Source organism: Lissotriton vulgaris, chromosome 1_1 (assembly GCF_964263255.1).
Source record: "Lissotriton vulgaris chromosome 1_1, aLisVul1.2, whole genome shotgun sequence".
Lineage (NCBI taxonomy): Eukaryota > Metazoa > Chordata > Amphibia > Caudata > Salamandridae > Lissotriton > Lissotriton vulgaris.
Window position 1 is genome coordinate 1,753,024,098 of NC_141685.1, and position 26,416 is coordinate 1,753,050,513.

The window sequence follows — 26,416 nt, forward strand, 5'->3', positions numbered from 1 at the left end:
GCGCATGCGCATTGAGCTTAAAAGTCACGGGCACTGCAAGGAATCGCCACGATTCCTTGCAAGTTGGACAAAGAGTGGATAAGCCCCCATAGTCTCGCTTCCTCGATGCGCATGCGCATCGACAGGCGAGACCTAAAAACACTTACTTTACAATGTGCCAACAGGCACGGGCAGAATTTACAGGGGATATGTACAAGACAGGGCCACATTGACCACTGTCAGGAATAGGCACGTTTAGAACTAACACTTAGAACATAGAATTTAAATCACTGTAGCAGAAAATAGAAAAATAGAGTACACAACCAGTAATCACTGGTAACAGGTAAGTACCACCTACGCAACCCTAACCACCTTAGGAAAATGTCACGCAGGGAACCAGGACTTCACTAGCAACACCTGTACTAGCAAGAACAACCACCTAAGTATCACAATACCTGTAGGGGCATAAGCACATTACACATGATGCCTCTAGTGTTGAAGTGCCACTTCTAGACATGGGTGTGCGTGTGCAGTGAGTGTGCTGGCACGTGATTGGCTGGAGCTGGCTGGTGAGCCTGGCTCCAGGAGTCTGGATGGGTCTGCCCGGTGGTGAGTGTGGAGATTAGCATGCTGATGGCTGGGGAGGGATGCACCTGGGTCGTGAATAGGGCTGGGCTTTCCCCACACAATGCTGGCTCCACCCCCTGTGGTGTGTCTAATGTCCCTAGCCCTGCCAGTGAATAGAGTGAGGGGCTGAGCACATCAAGAGTGCTCACAAACCAGCTGCGACTGGTTTTTCCCCTCGCCCTGAGCAAAGACAAAGGAATTCCGTGTATAAAAAGGGGCTGTGTCCCCTTACAAACTGTTCTGTTCCTGATCCTACTGAGGGGGGCTGCTGCTGGGCGCCAGGAGGAACCGCCACTTGGGACTGCCTTCCTGCCTGGAGGGCCTGGCCCCTGGCCCAGCCTTGCCCCCCCTGCCTTGCTCTGATAAAAGGACTTTGGGGGCCTGAACTTTCCCCTAGCGCTTGGGAGCGCTGTATATTGGCCCTTAGCACTTAAGAGTGCTTTATTTTACCCTAGCGCCTGGGAGCGCTTGACTCTGCCCCTAAGCGCTTGGTAGCGCTTTTATGCCACCTTCGCGGCTGCCCTCGCCACATAGTTGCCCAGGATTGCTGATCATATCGAGTGCCCATCTCGATTTATTGTTTATTTTAAACAAGCCGGTGCCCACCCGGCATTTGCCCGAAGCGCCGCTGGTGATTGAGGAAGCCGCCGGCATCACCCGGAGGCCGCGCTGGGATTGGCCCAGCCAGCCAAGCATCCCACCGCTGCCACCAATGTTAGAAATGGGATCCCTGGCTGGCCAGGGCTCGCACCAAAGTCAGTCAGAGACCTCCATTCCTAAGTCAGGGCAAGGGAGTTACACGCCAAGATAACCCCTGCTCACCCTCTAGGTAACGTGACGCGAGCAGCTAGGCTAAACTTGTAGGCTATGTAGGTTAAGTGTTTGCGCGCGCACCCAGCAACAACACCCAAGGCCCACAACAAAGGAAACTCCACACAAGGTTACATGAAAAATAGCCTTTGTATTATGCCAAAACACATTAGATAAAAACACACACTTTACAATGTGCAATTAGGCACGGGCAGAATTTACAGGGGATATGTACAAGACAGGGCCACATGGACCACTGTCAGGAATAGGCACTTTTAGAACTAGCACTTAGAACATAGAATTTAAATCACTGTAGCACAAAATAGAAAAATAGAGCACACAACCAGTGATCACTGGTAACAGGTAAGTACCACCTACGCAACCCTAACCACCTTAGGAAAATGTCACGCAGGGAACCAGGACTTCACTAGCAACACCTGTACTAGCAAGAACAACTACTTAAGTATCACAATACCTGTAGGGGCATAAGCACATTACACATGATGCGTCTAGTGTGGAAGTTCCACTTCTAGACATGGGTGTGCGTGTGCAGTGAGTGTGCTGGCACGTGATTGGCTGGAGTTGGCTGGTGAGCCTGGCTCCAGGAGTCTGGATGGGTCTGCCCGGTGGTGAGTGTGGAGATTAGCATGCTGATGGCTGGGGAGGGGTGCGCCTGGGTCCTGAATAGGGCTGGGCTTTCCCCACACAATGCTGGCTCCGCCCCCTGTGGTGTGTCTAATGTCCCTAGCCCTGCCAGTGAATAGAGTGAGGGGCTGAGCACATCAAGAGTGCTCACAAACCAGCTGCAACTGGTTTTTCCCCTCACCCTGAGCAAAGACAAAGGAATACAGTGTATAAAAAGGGGCTGTGTCCCCTTACAAACTGTTCTGTTCCTGATCCTACTGAGGGGGGCTGCTGCTAGGTGCCAGGAGGAACCGCCACTTGGGACTGCCTTCCTGCCTGGAGGGCCCAGTGAGCTGGCCCCTGGCCCAGCCTTGCCCCCCCTGCCTTGCTCTGCTAAAATGACTTTGGGGGCTTGAACTTTCCCCTAGCGCTTGGGAGCGCTGTATTTTGGCCCTTAGCGCTTAAGAGCGCTTTATTTTACCCTAGCACCTGGGAGCACTTGACTCTGCCCCTAAGCGCTTGGTAGCGCTTTTATGCCACTTTCGCGGCTGCCCTCGCCACATAGTTGCCCAGGATTGCTGATCATATCGAGTGCCCATCTCGATTTATTGTTTATTTAAAACAAGCCGGTGCCCACCCGGCATTTGCCCGAAGCGCCGCTGGTGATTGAGGAAGCCGCCGGCATCACCCGGAGGGCCGCGCTGGGATTGGCCCAGCCAGCCAAGCCTCCCGCTGCGTCATCTGGAGAGGAGCTGGAAGTAAAGCGGGCTGCCTGACCGTGGGCGGGCCCCGCAGGACGGAAGTGCGGCCGGGAGTAGGGTTGCAGGGCTTCCGTTTGAGCAGAGGAGCCCCGCCCGCAGCACCAGGGTAAGCGAGAAGAGCCGGAGACGAGACCCGCCTCCACAGCCTCGTCGTCGGAGAGAGAGGGAGCCCTGCCTCCGCCTTGAAGAGGAGCCGGGAGAGAAGCGAAGTCCCCGGAGAGAACAGCCCAGTGAGTGCCCCGGGCTGGGGGGAGTTCTGGGCGTGAGCCTGAGTTCCTAAAGAAGGCACAGTTCTTTCTCGAGTCCCCCAGAGGGGGGGGCTCCAACGACTGGCCTCCTTTCTTCTAGAAGCCAGAGAGGCTTTCGACGGCATCAGCATTTTGAGTCCCCGGAGAGGGAGACTCCAACAAAGGCTTCCGGGCACATTTCGTTACGAGCCGACGAGGCTCGCAGCGGCACATTCTTGCAGACAGCCCAGAGAGGCTCGGTGGCACAAGTGTATTTCGGGTCCCCCCACGAGGGACTCCACCGAAGGGGCCATTGGTTCTTCAGAGCCCCGAGAGGCTCAAGGACACATTTGATTTTGTTTAGAGCCTGAGAGGCTCGGGCACATTAGTTTATTTCGAGTCCCCCCACAAGGGACTCCAACGATCTAGGGTGCATTTAGGGAGGTAGAGCGGCCCCAGCTGGCAGCGGGCCGCTCCCCCTACAGTTGGTAGCAGGTTGCTCAAGCCCACGAGGCTCACAGGACCACGAGTGTTCCTGGCCAGAGCCTGCGAGGCTCCCACGTGTCTTGCCCATTGGATTCACCTGCCCAGCACTTAGTGGGCAGCTGCCACGTGTAGGCTTGGCGCATTTCTTCTTGGCTGCCTACAGCCTGCCCCTGACTTTGGGACACAGGGCGTCATAGCCCTAGAGAGGCCAGTTGGCCTAGGGACTACCACAGGTGGTGGCTCATGTGAGTTTTGCGCAATTGTGATCTTTCCCTGCACCTCTGAATGTGTTTTGATGCATCATGTGCCTTGTTCTGACACCTCTGAATGTGTTGTGATGCATCATGTGTAATGTGCTTATGCCCCTACAGGTATTGTGATACTTAGGTGGTTGTTCTTGCTAGTACAGGTGTTGCTAGTGAAGTCCTGGTTCCCTGCGTGACATTTTCCTAAGGTGGTTAGGGTTGCGCAGGTGGTACTTACCTGTTACCAGTGATTACTGGTTGTGTGCTCTATTTTTCTATTTTGTGCTACAGTGATTTAAATTATATGTTCTAAGTGCTAGTTCTAAAAGTGCCTATTCCTGACAGTGGTCCATGTGGCCCTGTCTTGTACATATCCCCTGTAAATTCTGCCCGTGCCTGTTGGCACATTGTAAAGTGTGTGTTTTTATCTAATGTGTTTTGGTATAATACAAAGGCTATTTTTCATATAACCTTGTGTGGAGTTTCCTTTGTGGTGGGCCTTGGGTGTTGTTGCTGGGTGCGCGCGCAAACACTTAACCTACATAGCCTCCAAGTTTAGCCTTGCTGCTCGCGTCACGTTACCTAGAGGGTGAGCAGGGGTTATCTTGGCGTGTAACTCCCTTGCCCTGACTTAGGAATGGTGGTCTCTGACTGACTTTGGCGCGAGCCCTGGCCAGCCAGGGATCCCATTTTTATCACGCCTCTATTACTCCTGAGGTGAGTAATCCTGCTCCAGTCCACAAGGACAGCACAAGCATATAAAAAAAAACAATGGTGATGTATAAACATTTGAATTATAGCTAGTCAAGAGTCATCAGGTAGGGATCTAAACAAAGTGAAATGGACCTTCTTAGCGCTGTCCGTCGAGTTCAACAGATCAGCGGCTGCCAGCCTAAGTCTTAAGATGAGCTTGAGGAAATATGTCCATGGACCGGGGACCTTCCTTTTTCATCAAGCATTAGGTGAGTTCAGACTAATTCTAAATCTCTCAGCTCACTGAATTAACAGCTTGGTTACCCTCACTTGTAAGTCCCTTCGCTTTCTAGAGCTCAGAAACTTCATTGCTGCATAGTGAGCACTTTAAAAATACATATAATAAAAAAAATAATCAGGACCAGTGGGTGTTTCTATTGGTGGTGGGAAGGTAGGAGTCATCTGGCCAATGGGTGAATGTATCTATAGGAGTACGGTCAAGTACTAGCCTGTAAGTGTTAGGTGGGCACTTTAAGTGGCAAGCAGATATTCAGCACGGGTAGTAGTGAGCAGATACTAGTGGTGGGAAGGGGTGAGCTTGTATGACTTAGTCATACAGACAGTGGTGTGCATGTAGTAGTAGGGGAGCAGTGATGAGTGGATGGTAGGAGGGTACAAGTGGTGAGCAGGTAGATGGAGAATCGAACGATAGGTGACATGAGGCTGGCTGTGGTGAGTAGTAGAAGATTACTAAAGAAGAACAGGTGGCAGGAAGGTAAAACGCTAAGGTGCAGGGACACACTGCAAGGTGGAAGATCTTTAACACACGTTGATTGATTGCCTGCCTAACATCAGGCTACCTGACATTTTGAGTTCACTGTGGCCCTGGAAACCGAAAATAAATTGAAAGATTTAAAAAAAAACATGGACCTGTTCTGATCTGATGATATGCACACTGAGATAGATTTGCAAATTAAATTATATCAATAAATCACACTTAAGTACTGAAATCAATGAAGCTTTTGATCACTGTAGTTTTCTTTTGGTTTGCATGAATTTGCTGTTGAAGCAAAAGTGGAAGGGAATAGCAGGGGAGGAGAATAGTGCAGTGCGGGTGGTGGGATGGATGGGTGTTAAGAGCGGTATGCGAGCAGCAGCAGTGACGGGTGGATGGCAGGGAGCAAGTGGTCATTACAGTACGATGATCACGTGGTATGGAGGAGGTAGAATGAAGATGCTGGTCAGCTGGAGTGATGGTAGCCGGACCCCACATGGTGGTATTAGGGTGGTGAACAGTTTGCAGTGGTAGGTTGGCAATACGTTGGCAGTGTGTAGAGGGTGCCATACAGTGGAAGGGAGGCTCTCTAACTGTGGCAGCCAGTTCGTGTCCTTACCTGCACAGCGCAGACTGCCGCTGAAGATGTACCGCGTGCACAGGTCGCACCAGGCCCGCAGCCCCTGCTCCCTCCTGAAGCTGTGTCCCTCGCCTCGGCCTGGGGGTTCCTGGCTCTCGCTTCCCGCCGGCTCGAAGATGGTCCTGACATCGGGGGGCGGCCTGTGCGCCCTCAGCACCCTGCGGCGGTGCCCGGGGTTCCTGCCCGGCGGGGAGGGCCCGAGGGGGGCTCTGCCTGCCCCTGGAGGGGAGGGCGCGCTCCCCGGGGGACTCATCCACTGGCGGGGCACGGGGGAGGCCGCCATGTCAGGTGCACCTCAGCCGAAGTGTCCGCGGTCCGGAGCGGTGCGGGAGGCGGTGGCAGCAGAGCCGCGGCTCCGCCTCCATCACCTGTGCGCGCCGCCTCCCTTCTCCAGCAGTGGCAGCAGTGCCCCGGGCTGAGGACCAAACCTGCACAGACGTGCGTGCACGGCGGCTCCGTGCCAGGGTGAGGTCTTGGCTCCGTCCCGAGACATTCGATTCCCCACATTGAAAAGTCCCAAAAAAGTATCTTAAGGGTAGCCTGAACTTACCTGAAATGCGTCTAAAGGTTGCACGGTTTCCCACCACTTCAACACATCTATCATCATCTACTCAGAAACCTGTTTACTTGTGTTCAATGCAATGTATCACTTAATTATTCATTGTTCGAGTTCGACATTGAGGTCTTGACGTTGGCGACCTTGTGCCCTCAAAGGGTTATTCCCACCCTGAGGCTACACAGGCTCAGAGATAGTGCTTCCTCGAGCACACTCCTCGCCTTATGAATGGGCTTTTCAAAAAAAATTCTCCTTTAGTTCTGTCGATAGAAATTCCCATCACCCTTTGCTCAGACCCAAAATATGATTATAAAACGTGTAACCAATATTTTGTTAAGTACTGGGCAAGTTCACAGATTTTTAAATTGAAATAGTTACTCTCATAGCCTAAAAACATCTTTCACTTTTTGTGATTACATTTATTCTGTCGACGTTTTGTGTAAAAAAATAAATGCCCAGAGACAAGGAATAGTGAACATTCTGATAGGATTACAAACATTCCACCTGAATAAAGTGAATAAAATTGCCCATCTAATAAAGAAAAGTAGTGCTGATGAAACTTATGTCAACTAAAGTCAGAATTAGGCTAGGATTGTGTTCCCATGTCCTTCTGTCTAGCCATAGAGTGAAATGGAGACTACAGGACTGTGTGAACCCCCCAGGGATAGGAAAGGGGAACAAAGGGAGGCGGGAAGAAAGCCGAACATGTCCTTTCCCTCACCTTGACCTCAAATGTCTGTGCTCCATTCATTATCGGACACTCCTCTTCTTCTGGACTCAAAGTATTACTAATTGTTTACCAAAAAAATTCCAGTAGTGTGCATGGATTAAGACCTGCCCCTGCATAATATGTGCGGCGGCCTTAAAACCTCCCTAATTTTTACAAATTTTATAAAGTCCCTAGTGTTAATCTGAAGTTGCTCCCCACCATGACATCAAAATACCCTAATGTTAAAGTTGCCATTATAAGGGTCAAAGAGGACCCTACTTCTTTTGTAACTAAGCTCGCTACATAAGTAATGATAAAAGAGGATGGTATGTTCAGATCCATTGTGCCGATTAGTCATAACATTAATAACATATGTCCATACAATTATCTATTATAAACAATGTGACTAGTCCTATTGCAAAATCTTATAAACATACCATTGTATTACATGCACATCTGAGGAGCTTAATAAAGAATCTGCATATGTCACAACATTTAAAACGTGTTTAAAAAAATACTCTTATTGAGAACTTAACAGAATGGCGAAAAACGGGACAAGGCATTAAGAACGTGGTGTAAACCAGGGGTGCCGTTTCAATGCGTTATTATGCATATGCCTTTACCACAAATATTCCTTTACAACAATTTTCGTTGTAAAGGCAGTAAAGGCGTATGCGTGGTAAAGGCAGCCAGCGCTATAGCATTGGAACGAGTGGGCGGGGGTGGGCGGTGTTGGAGACTTCCTGCACGGACGACGATGGAAGGAACGACTTGGTGAGTAGTTTTAAGTTTTTTTAGGTCGAGGACTGCGTCGCACTGCGTAGCAGTGTGAGCGGAGCTCTAAGATTTTATGTTTCTTAGTTACGGGGCTTGAACCCGCCCCTCTTCTCCATTGGCTGGCCTCGTAAATGCTGGCCAGCCATTGGAGGCGAGGGGCGTCACTCCCTTTAAGCCCGGTCTTTTTCGGATTCGGGGGCGTGTTTTTTAGGTTCTTTTTATCTGTGACGTCTTCAGTCACTCAACCCTAAAAAACACGTCCCAAGTCTGAAAAGGACGGGGGTTAAATGCAAAAAGTGCTTGTGACGCGATTTCTGCCGACGGCGCACGCCATGCTATCAGCATTAATTAAATAGGCAGCGATAAAACACACTATATAGCCCGTAGTCTCAGAAAAAGGCAACACATGAAAAAACCAAACCAAGACTTCTCAAAAAAATACAACAAATTTGTATGGATTCCCATCACTCACCATTCCAGGTGACATGCTTCATCATCTGGGTCTCCTTTAACAGGGCTAACACTCCACCCTAATGATGGAGGAGCCCAAGGTTGTTTTCAAAGTTCGTTAATACAGATGTGAGCAGGTGTTGTTTATGAAGTGTATGGGAAGAGTGATGCAGTGCAAAAAAAATATATATAGAGTGAATACTAAAATTGAAGCGTTATCAGACACCTAGTTTATTCTTGTCTGAAACGTACAATCATTAAAAAGCGCAGACTAGCATTTCTGGATCTGCTTATTGTTGCATCACCTAATGGCCTAGAGACAGAACTTTATACCAAACCTATGGCCAGGAACTCATTATTGAGTTTCAAAAGCCATCACCCAGTAGATCTGAAAGAGAATCTACCGTTCGGTCAGTTTTTGCGACTGCGTAGGAACTGTTCACCCAAAGATACCTTTCATAAACATGCTGAAAAACTAACATCGAATCTCTTACAAAGAAACTATCCAGCTAAATTGGTACGCCGCGCAGCAAAACGCGCTGTTAATAACAATCGTGACTGTCTTTTAGAAATAAACACCAAAAATGAGACTAACTGTAGATTGACCTTTGTCAACACCTACAGCACTGAGTCCAATGAGATAAAGAAGACCATCCGTCGCCATTGGAAGATACTGAATGTTGGGGGAGAAAAGTTGCCAGAACCCCTTTTTGCTTTTAAACGGAACAGTAATCTGCGTGACAAACTTGTACATACTAGACCTCGAAGCCTCACTTCACAAACTCAAAATACCATGTGGGACTTACCCCCTGTACAGGGGCATTTTCCTGTGGACTATGTAAAGTCTGTCCATTGACAAAGAAATCAAAAACAGTGGACATTGGCACAGACAGACCTTGGATCCAAAAAAGTTTCATGAATTGCAACAGTGAAAAGGTGGTCTATTTGATTGTCTGTCCTTGTAACATGAGGTACGTGGGGATGACCTCGCGTAAGGTTAAACTGCGAATTATGGAGCATATGAGTACCATAAGATGTAAAAAACAGGCTACACGTCTGACTTCTCATTACCTAGAAAAAAAACACCATCCAGAAGATATGGAATGGACTGTACTGGAACAGCCATTTATCCCACAACATGTTACAGACATCTCAAAGTTTCTTTTATTGAAAGAGCAAAAGTGGGTTTTTAGACTCAAGAGCGACACGGAGGGGCTGAATGATTCAATTCCTTGGTCCACCCTATGATAGGTAGAGGCCATTTCTGTTAGAAATCCCCATAATAATCTGAAAAGCCATCACTATTGCTAACGCATATATATTGAGAATGAAAAATATATATTGTGATGTGAAGTCCATATGTAACTATATATGCCATCATGTTTATTCACATCATCTCTTAATGACCAGAGAATACTGTATACGAATAGACTTGATCTGATAGTACCCACATTGATCACATATCTGCGGAGGAACCAGGTTATTAGTGATAAGGGTAATGTTGGAAAAGAAGTTCTGGGGAGAAAAATTCAAAGAAACATTGAATATACTGGAGACAATACATTGAGTTAATACACGTGAGAGGGACACCAGACAAGAAGGAATGGTGAGGAGGGGAAGGGAAAAGTGAAAAAAGTGTGTGGTGGCCCTGCGCTAATCCTATTTATGGGAGCAGGTACAACCAAATTCACTAAATGGAAAACAAAAGAGTTTGCTTCTATCAGAAATTAGACCATCAACAGTTTAACATTTGAACTATACAATGACTCAAGATTGGTCTAAATTTATAGGTGAGGGAGGTCGACGCGTTTCGAATCCCATAGAGTAGTGGGATTCTCTTCAGGATCATGTGGACATAATCTGTAAAACATAAATTGAAAATTCATACTGTCAGTCAAACATCTGAGCAACTCTCTACTTGGCATTCAGTCTAGCACTCACACGGCTCATACCTGTGCTTGTCTTGATGTTTGTTTGTCCCAAACGTGCGAGGGTGGAAGATGTTGTACTAAAATGTTAAAGTTGAGAGAAAGGGTTCATGAATCTTCACGCTCGAATGGAGCATTGCGTTATACGAGAGAAACACGTATGGTACTCACTTGGATATTTAGAAATCTCGATCTCTTCAGGTCGTTCTAGTCAGCCAATTATTGTGCCATTTTTTGGGGAGGAGAGAAATTCATGTGCTGATATTTTCTGGAACCAATCATAAAGGGATGGAAATATTCATTACTCCGTTGAGTCCATGGCATTCTATCCTTTGAACACTAAGCCGGAGATAAGCGTTTGATATTTGGCTCATTTTTAAGTATTTAGTTCAGGGGTATCGTGTGCTGGATATCCGTTACTTTGTTTAAAAATGACACCACATTTTTGTTAGATATGTTAAATCAGGCTCGATATATGCGTTCACGCTGATTGTCACTGTTCGGTAAACACTTGGGATTTGCGGATTTTTAGAAGATTCAAACAGGGGATAGTCAAGACTTGCTTTCTCTCTACGTTAGATTTGGCCGCTAGCTTAGGTGAACCTTACTCTTAAGAATGTTCATTTTTTCTAAAACGAGGAGAACAACCGATTTCCAAGTTGGACGTATCATGAGTTGCATAGTTTAACTTTGGAAAACATGTCGAAGCTATACGTTCTTACCTCCTGTTCAAAGCCAAGAGTCCTCCATGGGCGTCGCTTTCCTCGATGGGAACGCCGTATCTCTGTTCCAGTTTCGCGGGTTGAAATAGGGATCTGTTCCAGCTTGAAGGCATGCTGGGATTTGTAGTTTTAACGTCTTTGTTCCGATTAAACGGGTTGAACTTGGAATCCTTTCCGGTTCAAAGGCATGCTGATATTTGTAGATTTTATGAGTTTAATTCGTCCTTCGGTTTGGTTGGAATTTGTTCCCGTTCTGATTGTAATCAATTAATTTATAATGTGGAAGGCTTATTATTGAAATACTCGGCTCGCTTGCAATGGGTAGTGAAGTAAGAGTGGTCGTTTTTTTTGGGTCTTAGTTTGAGCAAACAGCACAAGCTGGAGGGATGTAAATTCTGAATATTAGATCAGATGGTGGTTTATTACAGAAAAATAAATACCTTCTATATTGCACATGGATGCAGAGCTTGCTGTCCAGTGGTACTATGTATTTTCTTTAGATCAGCCATTCGAGTCAAGATTATTGTGAGGCTTAGAACACCTCTCATGGTGCATTATCACAGGTTATACAATTCAGACATCTCATTTAAACCTCGGGTGGTAGTATTAAATTTCAAAATGAGCATTGCTTCTCGCTGTCTCAGTTTGGCCTCTACATCTCCGCCTCTCAGGTCAGTTTCCCCTTTTGATATAATTGTCCATCTGAAGTCCAAATCCCCATGTGCTTCCTCGATCCAGTGTTGGACTAGAGGTGCTGTCACTACTTTTTTCTTTAACCTAGATTTATGTTGTGATATTCTTTGTCTAGCTTCTTGATTGGTTTTGCCTGCATGGGCAGAGGATTCCATAGACCAGGTTTCGCGATTTACAATTTGTGAAGACATCATGTTTCCACGATATACCTTCATGTTGGAACACATTACCTTCAATTGTCGAATTGCAGCACAAGCATGTTACACATTTCCTATGTCCTGTGATTGGAGGAAGGTTCACATAGTCACGCAATGTAGGGACTTTTGTTTTTGGTACGGCTGCTCGCACTATTTGATTAGCAATGCTCTTGTCCTTTTTGAAGGCGAAAAGTGGCATTGCCATGAATTGCACATCTAGATCTTTTATCAAGTGCCAGTTTTGATGAATCACTTTTTTTTAAAAATTGGATGATGGGCAAAAGGTGGAAACACAAACTGTACGTTTCAGATCTTTCTTTTCTTTCTTTTTGAGTAGCTCTTCACGTGGTGTCCACCACGCTCTCTTTATAGCTTGCTTTAATAGTTTAGACGGGTACCCGCGGTCCAATAATCTCTCCTTCAGAGCATTGGCATGATGCATGTATTCGTCCTTAAAGGTACAATTTCTTCGAATTCGAAGAAACTGACCGACGGGTAAGTTCTGTTTCAAACTTCTCGGATGGTTGCTCGAATAGTGCAGAGCTTTGTTGCGGTCTGTTTTTTCTTGAAGAGAGTCGTTACTAATTGGCCATTGGTACAGTAAACTTCCACATATGTATCCTCATATTGGCTCATGAACAAGATTGCAAGTTCCGGGGCAAAAGGACAGCCCATGGCGACTCCTTTTATCTGGAAAAAGAAGTCGTCTTTGAACTTAAAGTAATTTTTCGTCAAAGCCATCTTGGCTAGTTCCAGAATAAATTCCGTAGGTATTTTGAATGGACGGTCTCTCTTGTCCAGAAAGATTTCTAGAACCTCTAGTGCCTGGTCTTGGGGGATTTGCGTATAGAGTGAGACGATATCCATACTCACCAAAAGGTCTTTGTTCTCAGTAAATGGTAAGTTCTGTAATTTATTCAGGAAATCCGTCGTGTCTCTGAGATAGGATTTGACTGTGTCCGTGAAAGGTTTCGGAAAAAAAAATCGATACATTTTGAGACTGGCTCAAATAATGAATCACACCCAGAAATAATTGGACGGCCTGGAGGCAATCTCTCTTTCCTATGTACTTTTGGAAGCACATAGAATAGCGGTGTTCGCGGGTGTTTATTGACTAGGTAGTTAAATTCCTGTTTTCCAAGGAAACCTTGTTCAAGTCCTCTATTTAGAATTTTACATAGTTCATTTTGGAGTTCCATAGTTGGATCTACATTGATTTTTCGATAGCACTCATTGTCTAATACTTGTCTATTTGCTTCTGCTATATATTCAGTTGTTCCCCAGACGACAATGGAGCCTCCTTTATCGGCTTGCTTTACTATAATATTCTCATCATTTTTGAGAGAATGTAACGCTTGTTTTTCAGCTATAGACAAGTTAGATTTGACATAGCAATTTTTCTTTTTTCCTTCTTGGGCCGCAATCGCAGATAGCACTGTTTTTTAAAAATATATAACCCCTTTGGTACTTTGTAGGCTGGTGGACAGAAACTTGATTTTTTCTTTAGTCCGGTTGTTTCTGTTTGGGGCATCATTTCCTTGTCCGAAAAGAATGAAATTAATCGGATCTTTCTGCAGAACTCAATGAATTCTAATTTCATTCTGACAAAGTCTGTAGATTTTGAAGGGACAAAAGTGAGTCCTTTTTCTAAAACACTTATTTCTGTTGATGTGAGGAGTTTGGTTGACAGATTGTAGATTGATGATTTCTCTAGTTTTTGTAGTTTTGCCTCCTCGTGGACATTTCCCATGGTTGTTGATATCGCGTTTTCCCGCGTGCTTTTGGCTGGCCTTGTGCTAAAAAAGGCTGCTGTTGTTGTTGTGGGATATTTTGTTGGTAGTTTTGTTGATATTGTTGTTGGTAGTTTGTTTGATATCCTCCCCGTTGAACAAATGGGGGGCAGTAAGTCCCTTGGTCTGAATCACTACCTCCTGATGACGAAGTATCTGAGAAGGTTAAGTATTTGGTTCGTGATCGGCCTTGATTGTCTGGGAGAAAGCGTCTAGCCTCCGGACGAGAGTAAAAATCTTGTTGAGGATATGGATAGGTTTTGTCAAAAGAAAAATTGCGTTTATCTCTGTCAAAATTGCTCTCTTTCTGTTGTACTGTGTAGTCTTTGAACTCCAAAATGTCCTTTTCAACTTTTTCAAGTAAAATTTTTGAGTCTTGGATTAAGGGATTAGATTTTATTTCCGCTTCAAGTGCTTCTATCTCTTCTATTTGAGTTTTTGACAGCCGTTGAACGATTGGCTTAACAACCGGACAAAAGATATCAAATTTAGTATTCAATCCTCGAATACTAGACTTTCTTTTTTAGATGTGGAAGTTTACTGTACCAATGGCCAATTAGTAACGACTCTCTTCAAGAAAAAAACAGACCGCAACCTAGCTCTGCACTATTCGAGCAACCATCCGAGAAGTTTGAAACAGAACGTACCCGTCGGTCAGTTTCTTCGAATTCGAAGAAATTTTACCTTTAAGGACGAATACATGCATCATGCCAATGCTCTGAAGGAGAGATTATTGGACCGCGTGTACCCGTCTAAACTATTAAAGCAAGCTATAAAGAGAGCGTGGTGGACACCGCGTGAAGAGCTACTCAAAAAGAAAGAAAAGAAAGATCTGAAACGTACAGTTTGTGTTTCCACCTTTTGCCCAACAAAGGGTAGCGCTAGTATTGAAAAATGTGCATGCAGATTTTATATGTCTCCAGGAGACTCATAGAGGGCATGAAACCCTTCTTGTTAGAGCAACTAGGGTTGCGTCTTTTAGCATATTCAAAACAAGGGGCAAAAACCAGGGGGGTGGCCATTCTAACGAAATTGTATAATATCAGCACAAGGAAAAAGCTGGAGGACCACTGGGAGAGATGGGCCTTGATTGAATGTCTGATTGGAGAAGATTGGATTACTCTTGGGTCGGTCTATGGTTCAACGGAGGATGACCTGGAGTTATTTGATGTTTTAGATATATAACTGGCCACATGGGCACCAAGGGTTATTTTAGCTGGGGATTTCAATATCAATGGGGCTTCAGGCCTTGGTTTGGATTCTAAGGGTCAATATCACGAAAGGAAAAAGAAGGTATGTTGAGCAATCCTGAGCATGGCTGGCAATAACGCACTGGTGGATGCTTGGGGGGAACTGAAGCCAGATGAGGCTGGTTTTACCTATTACTCAGCCCCACATAAAAAATGTGTCCGGTTAGATTATTTTTCTTACCTCTAGATCACTGCTAGCTAAACTAAAGGTGGAAAGACTTCCACGAATTGTGTCGGACCACAACCCTTTGACTTTAACAATAATGGGCAGTGGGCTTAAAAGGCAGGCAAGGTCTTGGACGTTTGAAAGGGAGCTATTGTCGGCTGCGGAATATGTTACTCACATGTACTCATGGATAAAGGGGTTTTGGGATATTAATAGGGGAGCACCAGTATAGGGAATGATAGGGATACTTTTTAAGCTGGGGTTCGTGGTGAGACTCTTAGTTTTAGTCTAGCTAAACAGAAAAAAGAGAAGGTTAGGACAGATCAGCTAAGCACTGCCCTGCTGGAAGCGGAGCAGAGGTTAGCACAAGCCACTCTAGGGGGTCGCGAGGTGGAACAGCGGCTATTGGTGGTTATGGTGGCCAAAGCAGCTGCAGAGGAAAGTATAGCAACAAAGGCGGCCAAAATCTTTACTGCCCACAGGGAGAAATGCTATGAATACAGTGAAAGGGTGGGTCGCACGCTAGCAGTACGAACAAGACAGAGGGAAGCCAAAGGGGAAATTAAAGAAATACAAGATAACAATGGTAATTTGATTTCAGACAGGGGGGAATTATGGAAGTCTTCAGGGAGTTTTACTGTAAGCTGTATGAGGAGGAGCAGGATAGAGATCATGAAGAAATGCAGAGGTATTTACAGGATACACCAAGTAAAGTATTAGAGGAGGAAGACAGAGATTCACTGGATGCCTATCTAGGGGTAGAGGAGATTAAGGAGGCTATGCTGAGCTTACCATCAGGCAAAGCGGCCGGGCCAGATTTGATTCCGGGGAATTTTATAAAGTCTTCTTTACATCTATCAATCTGGACCTAGTTAGAACAATCAGGGAGGCACAGACAGGGTTGTCCATCCCAGCCAGTTGGGCAGGGGCGGACATTATAATAATTCTTAAAAAAGGAAAACCCCCAACGGAGCCAGGATCATATCGCCCAATAACCCTTATAAATGCTGACTTAAAAATCTTCTCAAAATCACTAGCTGCTAGATTTTCCAAGGTAATATGGAAGTTGGTGAGTGTAAACCAACATGGTTTTATTCCGCAAAGGGGTACCACACTACATGTTAGGAAGATGATCACTTTATTTGATGCACAAGGGGTAGAGGGGAAGCCAATAGCAGCTATCCTCCTGGACGCCGAAAAGGCCTTCGATCGCATCTCGTGGGAGTTTCTGTGGGCCGTACTAAGGAGAGGGTGTTTTGGGGCAGGATTTGCGAAGGCGATCCAGACATTGTATAAAAGTCCCACCGCTTGTGTAAGGGTGAATACAGGTCGTACTGCTCCCTTTGCAATCACTCGTGGTACCCGGCAAGGGTGCCCGTGTTTCCCCGTACTTTTTGCGATGTATATAGACCCACTGATTTGTAAACTAGAGCAAAATAATCGAATTCGGCCATTAGACACCAAAATGGGTTTCATTAAAGTTCTCGCGTATGCCTATGACATCGCGGTCATTACACCTTCACCCTCAGAGGCTATTAGAGCAATAGAACAGGAGGCGGAGCAGTTTGGACGGGTGGCAGGATACGCATTGAATAAAGCAAAGACGCAAATTATAAAGAATATGCATGCAGTATGTACAGATTCACGGGTGGTGGTGGAGGGGGTTTACTTGGGTGTAGTTATTACAGCGGATCTGGATAAGTTGGTGGAAATAACATATGCCCAATTATTAAGAAAGTAAAGAAAGATCTGGATAGGGTGCTGTAATGGCTGGATTTTCCGCTTAGATGGGATCAGCCCCCAGGGGCCCCTATGACCCAGCCAAAACGTACTCACCTTCCCTCCTTAGAATGTATTCACAATGGATAGATATACAGATATATATACAGGTCGCACCTAAGGATGGGGAATAACAATACACATGCATAGATTTTCTACAATATCTTATTCACATCAGTTGGTCTCGCGGCCACCCCGACCCAGACCGGTCTACCCTAGGGCAGATCTGACACACAATCCGGTGCGTCTACACATGGGCCTGCAGAACCCAATGCTCCCTTTTCCAAACGGTTCGCAATCCGGCAAACCTCCACGCCAGTCTCCCCCCTGACGCTCTCACTTATTCAAGCCACAATCTTGTGGGTATACACGCTGGTCTCCTACCCAGCGTTCTCACTAACGCCGCATATCAACGACGACCACATTCCTATGAACAGCCATCAGGACAATGTCTCAGTTATCTACTCGGGATAAAACTATAATAATGACTTTTAATACGGTTCCCAAATTATATGATGTACCTCCTATTCTTGGCATCAAAGGTCCACTCACTCCCTCTTTGTTCGATCACCATTTACCTGATCGGGATTTCACATCCGTTCAGATAAACAACTCTCAACTAGGAGATGCATTTACCGAGATTGAACAGGAACACGAGGCACACTGTAATTCTATAAGAATTAGGATATTTATTGACAATAAATGCAAATCACATTACTATGCAACATAATTTCTGCAAAGAAAAGGTAAAGATTAGAACGCGTGCTAATTGGGAAAAGGACGGAGGTCACCTGGTTAATATGAAGTCTGGACTCGGCAGTCATCTAGGTTCCCTTCTCGTCTCTGTGTCCTGGCTCGCCTTGCAGTCACACCCCAGCCGTCACAAGTACACGTCTGCACCGCTAGGCTCAACCTCGTCTGCTTCCCTCCAGGGCACCGGAACCTTGCTGGTTATAAGCTACCGTCTCTCTCTCTCTCTGTATCAGTGCGCTCCGCGCTAATTCTCCTTCAGTCTTTCTCAGAGAGTTTCGGTCTTAAATCTTTCTCGGACTTCAAAGATGGCGACTGTCCGCCATGAGATAATTAATGGCAGAGATGCTAACGGCTAGATGCCGCCTACGGACTAACTGACAAACTGACTAACACCTTCGCTAATATCAAAGCCCGTTCCTTCATGGAAAGCTACGGCCAGTAACCTGCCGCCCACCAAATTCTTGTACCTCCCCGTACCAAGGACACGTTCCCAGCCGGCCGGCCTGAAGTTGTGTCTTCGGTGTGGAGAAAAATACATTCCTTCGATAAGGGCCAGCCTGAGCCGGTTCTCTCCAAGCGAACAACAGCTTGAAACTAAAACATTACACTTCACCTAGAAAGCCTTCTCGAGCTACCGGGCAGCAAGCAAAATGGAGTCTGTCTCGTTTAAGGCCTACAGGGCCCACAATATGCGTAACTCCATGGAAAATATCCTAACATGTTAGCAAATGGGCAAATCATGACTAATACTTATATATCTAACCCCTAACTTAAATTCATAAGCCCTACACTAAGGAAAGTGACACGAAAATGCTCTAATATATGGAAGGCAGGGGCCCTGTCTATAGTCCTAATCCCTATGCTATGGGGGTAATAGGCTGGAGTCACTCTCCATCATTCTTCCCCTTAAAGGAGCCAAAAGGGCAGCCATTACATTACACCCCTTGACTCCAGTCTATTAACCACAAACTATATAGAACTTACATCAGTAGAAGAATAATAGGAAACAAAATTAACTGATCTATGTCTCTTACCAAGTCTAAAAAATTGGAGCAGGGAAGGAATGCACTGAATAAAGCAACAAATAGCTATCAGGACACAAATAGCAACAATAACTCCCCCTAAAATCTGTCGTAAAGAATGTAAGTCAGGCAGCCAATTAAAAAGCCAGTCAAAGAAACCCTGATCTATGTGTTGTCTAATTTCTGCAGTCAAGTCATGGAGTTTGTCAATATGGGATTGGATTGATTTAGAATGGTCAGACAAATTAAAACAGCATAGGCCTTCAAAATCAGAACATTCATGTCCATGTTTTAACAACAGATAGTCAATAGCAGCGCGATTCTGTAAAATAGCTCTACGTTCGCCTTGGGCATCTAATAAAAGATCAGATAAAACAGTAGACGTCTGATTGATGGACTTAACCATCCAACAGGCCATCTTGCCGATCGTTTTGGCATTATAAACGGCCAATGCAGGCACTCCAAAAATAGAAAAAGCTAAACCAAGGTATTCTGATTTAGAATAGAGGTGGACAGAGGAATCACAATCCTCATGTAATGACATTGAATCACGTACAATACGGGAATGTGAATTAGGATGTGAGGAAAACATTAATAGGCTCAATCTAGTGATGGCACATGGGCCACCAGAAATATTCGCAGGAATATAGGGCCAAGATGAATTCCCGCAGGAGAACAGCCATCCAGCTGGCAATAACATTGCACGATAATAACTAGGGGCTACTAATAAACGTTGACATGTCATATTGTTCTTTACAGAAAGACATGAATTTGGAAGTCTCTTTAAACACAGCAATCGTTGATGAGCTGAAAAAGAAGTAGCAGCCTGTATCTTTAATTTTAAGCATTCGGTGATAGCCTTAGGGTCACATGTCATTATAAAACATAGGTCTCCAGGGGTAATATTAAAAGTAGTAATTCGGGAATTAATAGTGATATCAAGGTCTGGAAGAACAGTACATGAGGGACAAAACTCATGGGCCGCAAAGTCGCCCAGAATAACATTGGGTCGGGCATTCGAGATATTAAAAATATGTCGCAAAGTCTCGGTAGATGCAGGGACGGCAACCAAACAGGTCGCTAAAATGTCAGTGACAGATTTCATTGGGGTAAGACAGAAATGCGGAGAGTTCGTCACCCGCTTTGCGAGTGTAATCCAGAAGTTGGAAGAGGAGGTCCACGCGGACCGCGGAGCTCGGATTATCCCATCAACCGGCGTCGGTGGATCCTCTCCTCTCCCGGCGTAGCAGGCCAAAAGGAGTCCAGCGCCGACACATCCTGCAGCAGCAGTCCAGAGAATGATCTGAAAGAATAGAACCACAGGCCTTAATCATTCTCGTAAGTAACATTTATCAGCTGGGATAGCTTCCCAGCCATCTTTCCCTGGCTTCCTCACCAAAACGGTGTTGTCATGACCGGTCGCAATAATATCAGCCTGTTCAGGAGGATTTTTAGGCGATTGCACCCATATCTTAGCTCCAGGAAGATCAGATGATCCGAAGCCTTTTTGTCCTCGCACAGTTAGCAACGTTGGGTCAGAGCCTTTTTTGATCTCACCACTGAAGACAGGCATAATCAATAACTGAGCAACACGGTCAGACTTTTTAATGAACAAATCAGTCTCACTGCTATTAAGCAGGAGAACCTTAATCTCTCCCTGATAATCACTGTCAATCACTACTCCGAGCACCTGTACGCCTTTCAGGGCCAGGCCAGATCTAGGGGCAATTAATCCAAAACTACCGGCAGGTATACAGACACCAATGCCAGTTTCAACAATGATTCGATCTTTTCCTGGAAATTTTGCATCATTTAAAGCATGCAGGTCGAGGCCTGCGGAGCCTGGGGTCGCTCTACATGGAGCCAAAGCACCGGGGGTAATTTCCCAATACATGACAGTGTTTGATAAAGAATTAGGCTTCACATCAACATTTGGAGGAAACAAACGCATTAAAGGGGATTCAGCATGTAACAAAGGGCGATTATTCAGGATCAATAAAGCTTGAAACAAGACATCCCTCCACTGGCTGTATCTGTCATCAGTCAATTTGCGCAACTGTTCTTTCAACAAACCATTCATTCTCTCAATCAGACCTGAAGCTTGTGGGTAATATGGAATGTGAAACACCCAATCAATATTATTTTCCGCACAGAATTCCTGCACCAATCTTCCACGAAAGTGGGATGCGTTATCTGATTGAATTTGGAATGGGACACCATAGTATAGAATAAGTAGCTCCAGGGTTTTAATGGTATTCATTTGGGTAGCGTTCTTGCAAGGGAAAGCGACCAAAAGGCCACTATAAGTGTCAACAACTGTACAAATATATTGACAATTTCTGCTCATAGGGAGCGGACCGATATAGTCAATCTGCCAAATTTGAGCGGGCAATTTACCTCAATGCAAGTGGCCTCGAACAATCTGAGGCACCTCCTTTTTCCTAGAATGCTGACAAACGGGACAATGTAGAATGACATCCTTGATTAAAGAAAAAGGAATATGAATTCCTCTATCGGCAGCCCACCTGCTAGTGGCTTTCTCTCCAAAATGTCCTGCTTTCTGGTGGGCCCACTTCGCCAATCCCGCCAAATCAGAATCTTGCATGTCCACCACTGCCTCAGCAATTTTAGATTTTTCATCTGCAATGTTATGGAAAAATTTATCAAGGGAGTCAATTGGAGTGTGAGCATCCACGTGAAAGATTGTTACAGTACTCTGCGGGAGCAGCTCCCAAATTTCTTGCCACAATTCCTTTCCCCACAATTCTTTTGAATGCAATTCCCAATTATGAGAATGCCATGTTGGTAACCATACCGCCAGTCCATTCGCAGTGGACCAGGAATCAGTGAAAATATGACATGTGCCAGGTAGTTCCTGTTTCAAAACTTGGTAAACTGCATAGAGTTCAGCATACTGACTACTCTTACCATCTCCAGTTGTACTCAATAATTTCTGCGTGATCGGGTTATACGAAACAGCTTTCCAATGCCTTTTGTCACCGATGAACTTCGCTGAACCATCCGTAAACCACACATGTTTTCTATCCTCCACGGACAGATCATCAAATGATTTACCCCACTTAACGGGAGACTCTTGCACCACGGGAACCGAACACTCACTGTCAGTCTCATTGGAGGGCGCCTGCGCCACTCGCTCATGTAAAACCGCCACACCTTTCGGACCCACACGTGCCCTGTCCTGAATGTACCATTTCCATTTAATCACACTAGCCTCCTGAGCATGTCCAATTCGATGGGACTTCGGTGAACTCAAAACCCACTGCATAATGGGAATTTCGGGCCTCAAAATCACAGCATGGCCTAAGGTCAGTTGCTCGGTATCCACCAGAGCCCAATAGCAAGCAAGTAACTGTTTCTCAAAGGGTGAGTAACGCTCACCAGCCTCAGGTAACTTTTTAGTCCAAAAACCTAATGGCACTTTTTGTCTGCCCTGCTTTTGCCACAGGCTCCAATTGGCATACAGGCCTTCCACGGACACATTCAGATCCACAGCACCTTCACTCACGGGCCACAAATCCAAGGCATACTGAATAGCTTCTTTAGCCAAATTAAAAGCAGTCTGTTGAGACTCACCCCATTCAAACGCATTCTTTTTACGAGTGACTCGATACAATGGAGCCAAAATCTGACTTAGATGGGGAATATGCTGACGCCAAAATCCAAACAAACCAATGAAGCATTGAGCCTCTTTCCTGTTCCTGGGAACTGCGAAATCAAGTATTTTTCGTTTTACCTGTGGGATCACTTCTCTGTGACCTTCATGCCAATTAATTCCTAAAAATTTCACATTCTGGGATGGAGTTTGTAATTTGTCAGGATTAATTTCCCAACCTTTCGCTCGCAAACAGTCCATGATCTGATCTAAATGGGATTGTACCTGGTCTTGCGTTTCACCTTGAATCAAAATGTCGTCAATATAATGACAGACCTGAACTCGTGGATTCGTGGGCACTTCAGACAAATGCTCTGCCACCAGCCGGTGACAGATCGTAGGACTATGCACATAGCCTTGAGGAAGACTTCGGAACGTCATCTGACGTCCATTCCATGTAAAACTGAACTGTTCCTGACATTCGGGGGCAATCGGTATTGAAAAGAAAGCATTAGCAATATCAATAGAAGCATACCACGTACCTGGATGCTTTTGAATTCTCTGAATTAGCGTGACAATGTCAGGCACTGCAACAGTCAATTTAGGTGTGTTTTTATTCAATTCTCGATAATCAACAGTCATGCGCCAAGAATTGTCACTTTTGCGCACGGGCCAAACGGGATTATTCCAAGCAGACGTGACCGGAGTTATGACTCCCGCGTCAACCAAATCCTGAATCGTAGCAGTAATCTCTTCATGACCACCTGGGATACGATATTGCTTCTGAGAAATCACCTTCGTGGCCAAAGGGATTTTAATAGGTGGCATTCGTAAACGGCCAACCCGTACAGGTCTGGTCGAAATGTACTGTCTAGTTCCAAATTGATAACAACCATCATCCAAATGCAAAGTCATTCCTTTCAAAATGTCAATTCCAATTATAAATTCCAAAAGTGGTACAACCAACACAGAGTATTCTCTACGAGGAATCCTACCAATTTTAATTTCGAGTGCAGTTTGAACTGCGGGTGTTTCTTTACCACCCAAACCAGTAATCGTGAAAGACTGTCCATGAAATTTCTTCGACTTACCATGAATTAAAGTGGCCTCCGCCCCAGTATCAACTAATGCTCGGGCCCTTTGGATATTACGATGTTTCCAAAAAATCTCAATATCTACATAGGGTCTGTTGTCTCTGTGAGCCCACTTGTGTACCGGAGCTTGACCTATTTCCTAGTCATTTTTCCTGCGTTCCGTCAACCAAGACAAATCAGGGTAAATGCTCTCAGTTTTCTTTGGTATCAAAATATCTTGTTCATATCCGTCTCCAGTACGAAACAGATTAGTGTCATGTTCAAAAAGTTGTGAATTACGGTCAGAAAGTCTGTTACGATCCTCTCTTTTTCTCATATCAGGGGAATAACTTCTTTCATCTTTTCGTCTGTTGGAAACACGATCATCTCTCCCCCTCTCACGGTCATCCTCTCTCCCCCTCCCGTCATTACGATGAGGGGATCCATCACGTTCATAACGCCGATCATCACGGCGATCCGAATTCACACGTCGCCTCTCATCACCACTGTCATCCGAACCACGGTCATACTCATTCTTTCGCACACGACGGGCACCCTCCTTTCGATCCAAACCACGCTTACGAAACATGTCCCATAAGCGATTATTAGGCCCACCGTCAATGTCCTCCCTTTTAACACCATCAGCAATGAGAGCCAGAAACATGTCACGTCTAGAGAACTTATAGTCCCCACCAGTATGACCCTCAGGTCGAGATTGTCTTTCAGGTTTAAACCACTCACCCAGCTCACCAAGCTGACGAACAGACTCAAGCACAGCAGACAAAGGATTGCCAGTTTGGTTAATCAATAATGTCATCATGACCTGCTTGTAAGCAACAGGAGAAGAACGGATAATGCGATTGCGCACAGAAGATGTTAAAAGACCATCCAATAACCTATCAGCAGTACTAAGAAAGATAGCCGTTTTCATGACTTCCTCCTTTAAACGTTGCGACGCATCGCGCAAAGTGTACCATGGTTTCTCATCAGTGGGCCAATCAGATTCAGTTGGATATTTATGATTACAGCCGTCAGACGCAAGCTGGAGCAAAGTAATTTGACCAGCACCATTATAGTTTCGAAAATGATCCTGAATCGTAGAATCAGAACTTAAAGAGCAAAATCGTAAGCAATCAACCGCATCGAGCATAATACCGGCAGCGTCAAGTTCATAAAGACGCACCATCCAGGTAAGCAAGGCCTCACTAGGCCGTTGTCGAAATCGTTGTAAAATGTCACTAACCTCCTGCTGAGTAAAATCTTCAATACAGTCTAAAGCTATACCAGCCGGGTTACCAGGGGCTTGTTGTAGTTTACGTCGAAAAACAGGGTGAGCAGAAACTTCCGGAAGAGCTTCCGAGGAAGCCCGCATCTTAGATTTAGTAGAACAATCAGGGCAAGCTACGTCATCCGAACGGGAAGAACAAGCACGGTCGCTGTGAGGACCTATATCAGTACATGAAGCAGATTTACAATCACGTCCGGAGCGAGAAGACTCGCGCTTGTCACCCTCCTCCGCCGAGGAGTCAGAAGTATGAGAATCCCAGATATTACCGTCCCACTCATCGGGGTTCCAATCCATTCCGGCTTTTGCTACAACCATACGCACTTTGCGTGTAGATACACGACCACGACGATGTTTATACTTATATCGTGCAATACGGACCGCAGCTCTTTCGGCAATGGTCTGATATGTTTCAAGTTTGTCGGCAAGCAATTTATTTTGACAACGCAAAAGAGTATGCGCATTTTGCAACTCAACACACTGTCCTTCCATGTCCTTAAACTGCTTTTGTAGCTGAACAAACCTCTCATGCAGTATTCTGTATGCATTAAGAACAATCCAACCTCTGCGTCCTAAAATAGGAAGCTCATCACCCTTCACTACTGGCGCTTTCTGTAAGCACGATACCACATCGGCAGGCTCCGCCTGCTCCAAGCATGAAGACCAATTTTCACTCAAACCAGTAGAATCAGCCCACTCGCGGGCCAAGGCCTCGTAAGGGGTACATTCCCAGCCGGGAATCTGAATCGGTAACTTGAAAACCGACGATGATTTTTTCGCAAACATATTGACACAAAAAAATTATATACACAACTATAAACAAAATTTTATACGTACAAGCCGAGCGCAAACCAACAAGATTAAAACAACACAATGCACACAGGCTTCGTAAACAGTTCGTGACGCCAGATGTAATGGCTGGATTTTCCGCTTAGATGGGATCAGCCCCCAGGGGCCCCTATGACCCAGCCAAAACGTACTCACCTTCCCTCCTTAGAATGTATTCACAATGGATAGATATACAGATATATATACAGGTCGCACCTAAGGATGGGGAATAACAATACACATGCATAGATTTTCTACAATATCTTATTCACATCAGTTGGTCTCGCGGCCACCCCGACCCAGACCGGTCTACCCTAGGGCAGATCTGACACACAATCCGGTGCGTCTACACATGGGCCTGCAGAACCCAATGCTCCCTTTTCCAAACGGTTCGCAATCCGGCAAACCTCCACGCCAGTCTCCCCCCTGACGGTCTCACTTATTCAAGCCACAATCTTGTGGGTATACACGCTGGTCTCCTACCCAGCGTTCTCACTAACGCCGCATATCAACGACGACCACATTCCTATGAACAGCCATCAGGACAATGTCTCAGTTATCTACTCGGGATAAAACTATAATAATGACTTTTAATACGGTTCCCAAATTATATGATGTACCTCCTATTCTTGGCATCAAAGGTCCACTCACTCCCTCTTTGTTCGATCACCATTTACCTGATCGGGATTTCACATCCGTTCACATAAACAACTCTCAACTAGGAGATGCATTTACCGAGATTGAACAGGAACACGAGGCACACTGTAATTCTATAAGAATTAGGATATTTATTGACAATAAATGCAAATCACATTACTATGCAACATAATTTCTGCAAAGAAAAGGTAAAGATTAGAACGCGTGCTAATTGGGAAAAGGACGGAGGTCACCTGGTTAATATGAAGTCTGGACTCGGCAGTCATCTAGGTTCCCTTCTCGTCTCTGTGTCCTGGCTCGC

The 26,416-nt window shown here is 45.4% G+C and overlaps 1 protein-coding gene across 1 annotated transcript in view; it reads right to left on the reverse strand.

Moving 5' to 3' along the window:
• Positions 1 to 6,196, reverse strand: part of RASSF3 (Ras association domain family member 3) — a 627,222-nt gene extending 621,026 nt beyond the window's left edge. Inside the window, exon 1 of the mRNA XM_086919044.1 lies at positions 5,847 to 6,196. Coding sequence (XP_086775170.1) covers positions 5,847 to 6,150 — 304 coding nt within the window. The 5' untranslated portion in view covers positions 6,151 to 6,196. The remainder of the gene's footprint in view (positions 1 to 5,846) is intronic.
• Positions 6,197 to 26,416: the final 20,220 nt, after the last annotated feature.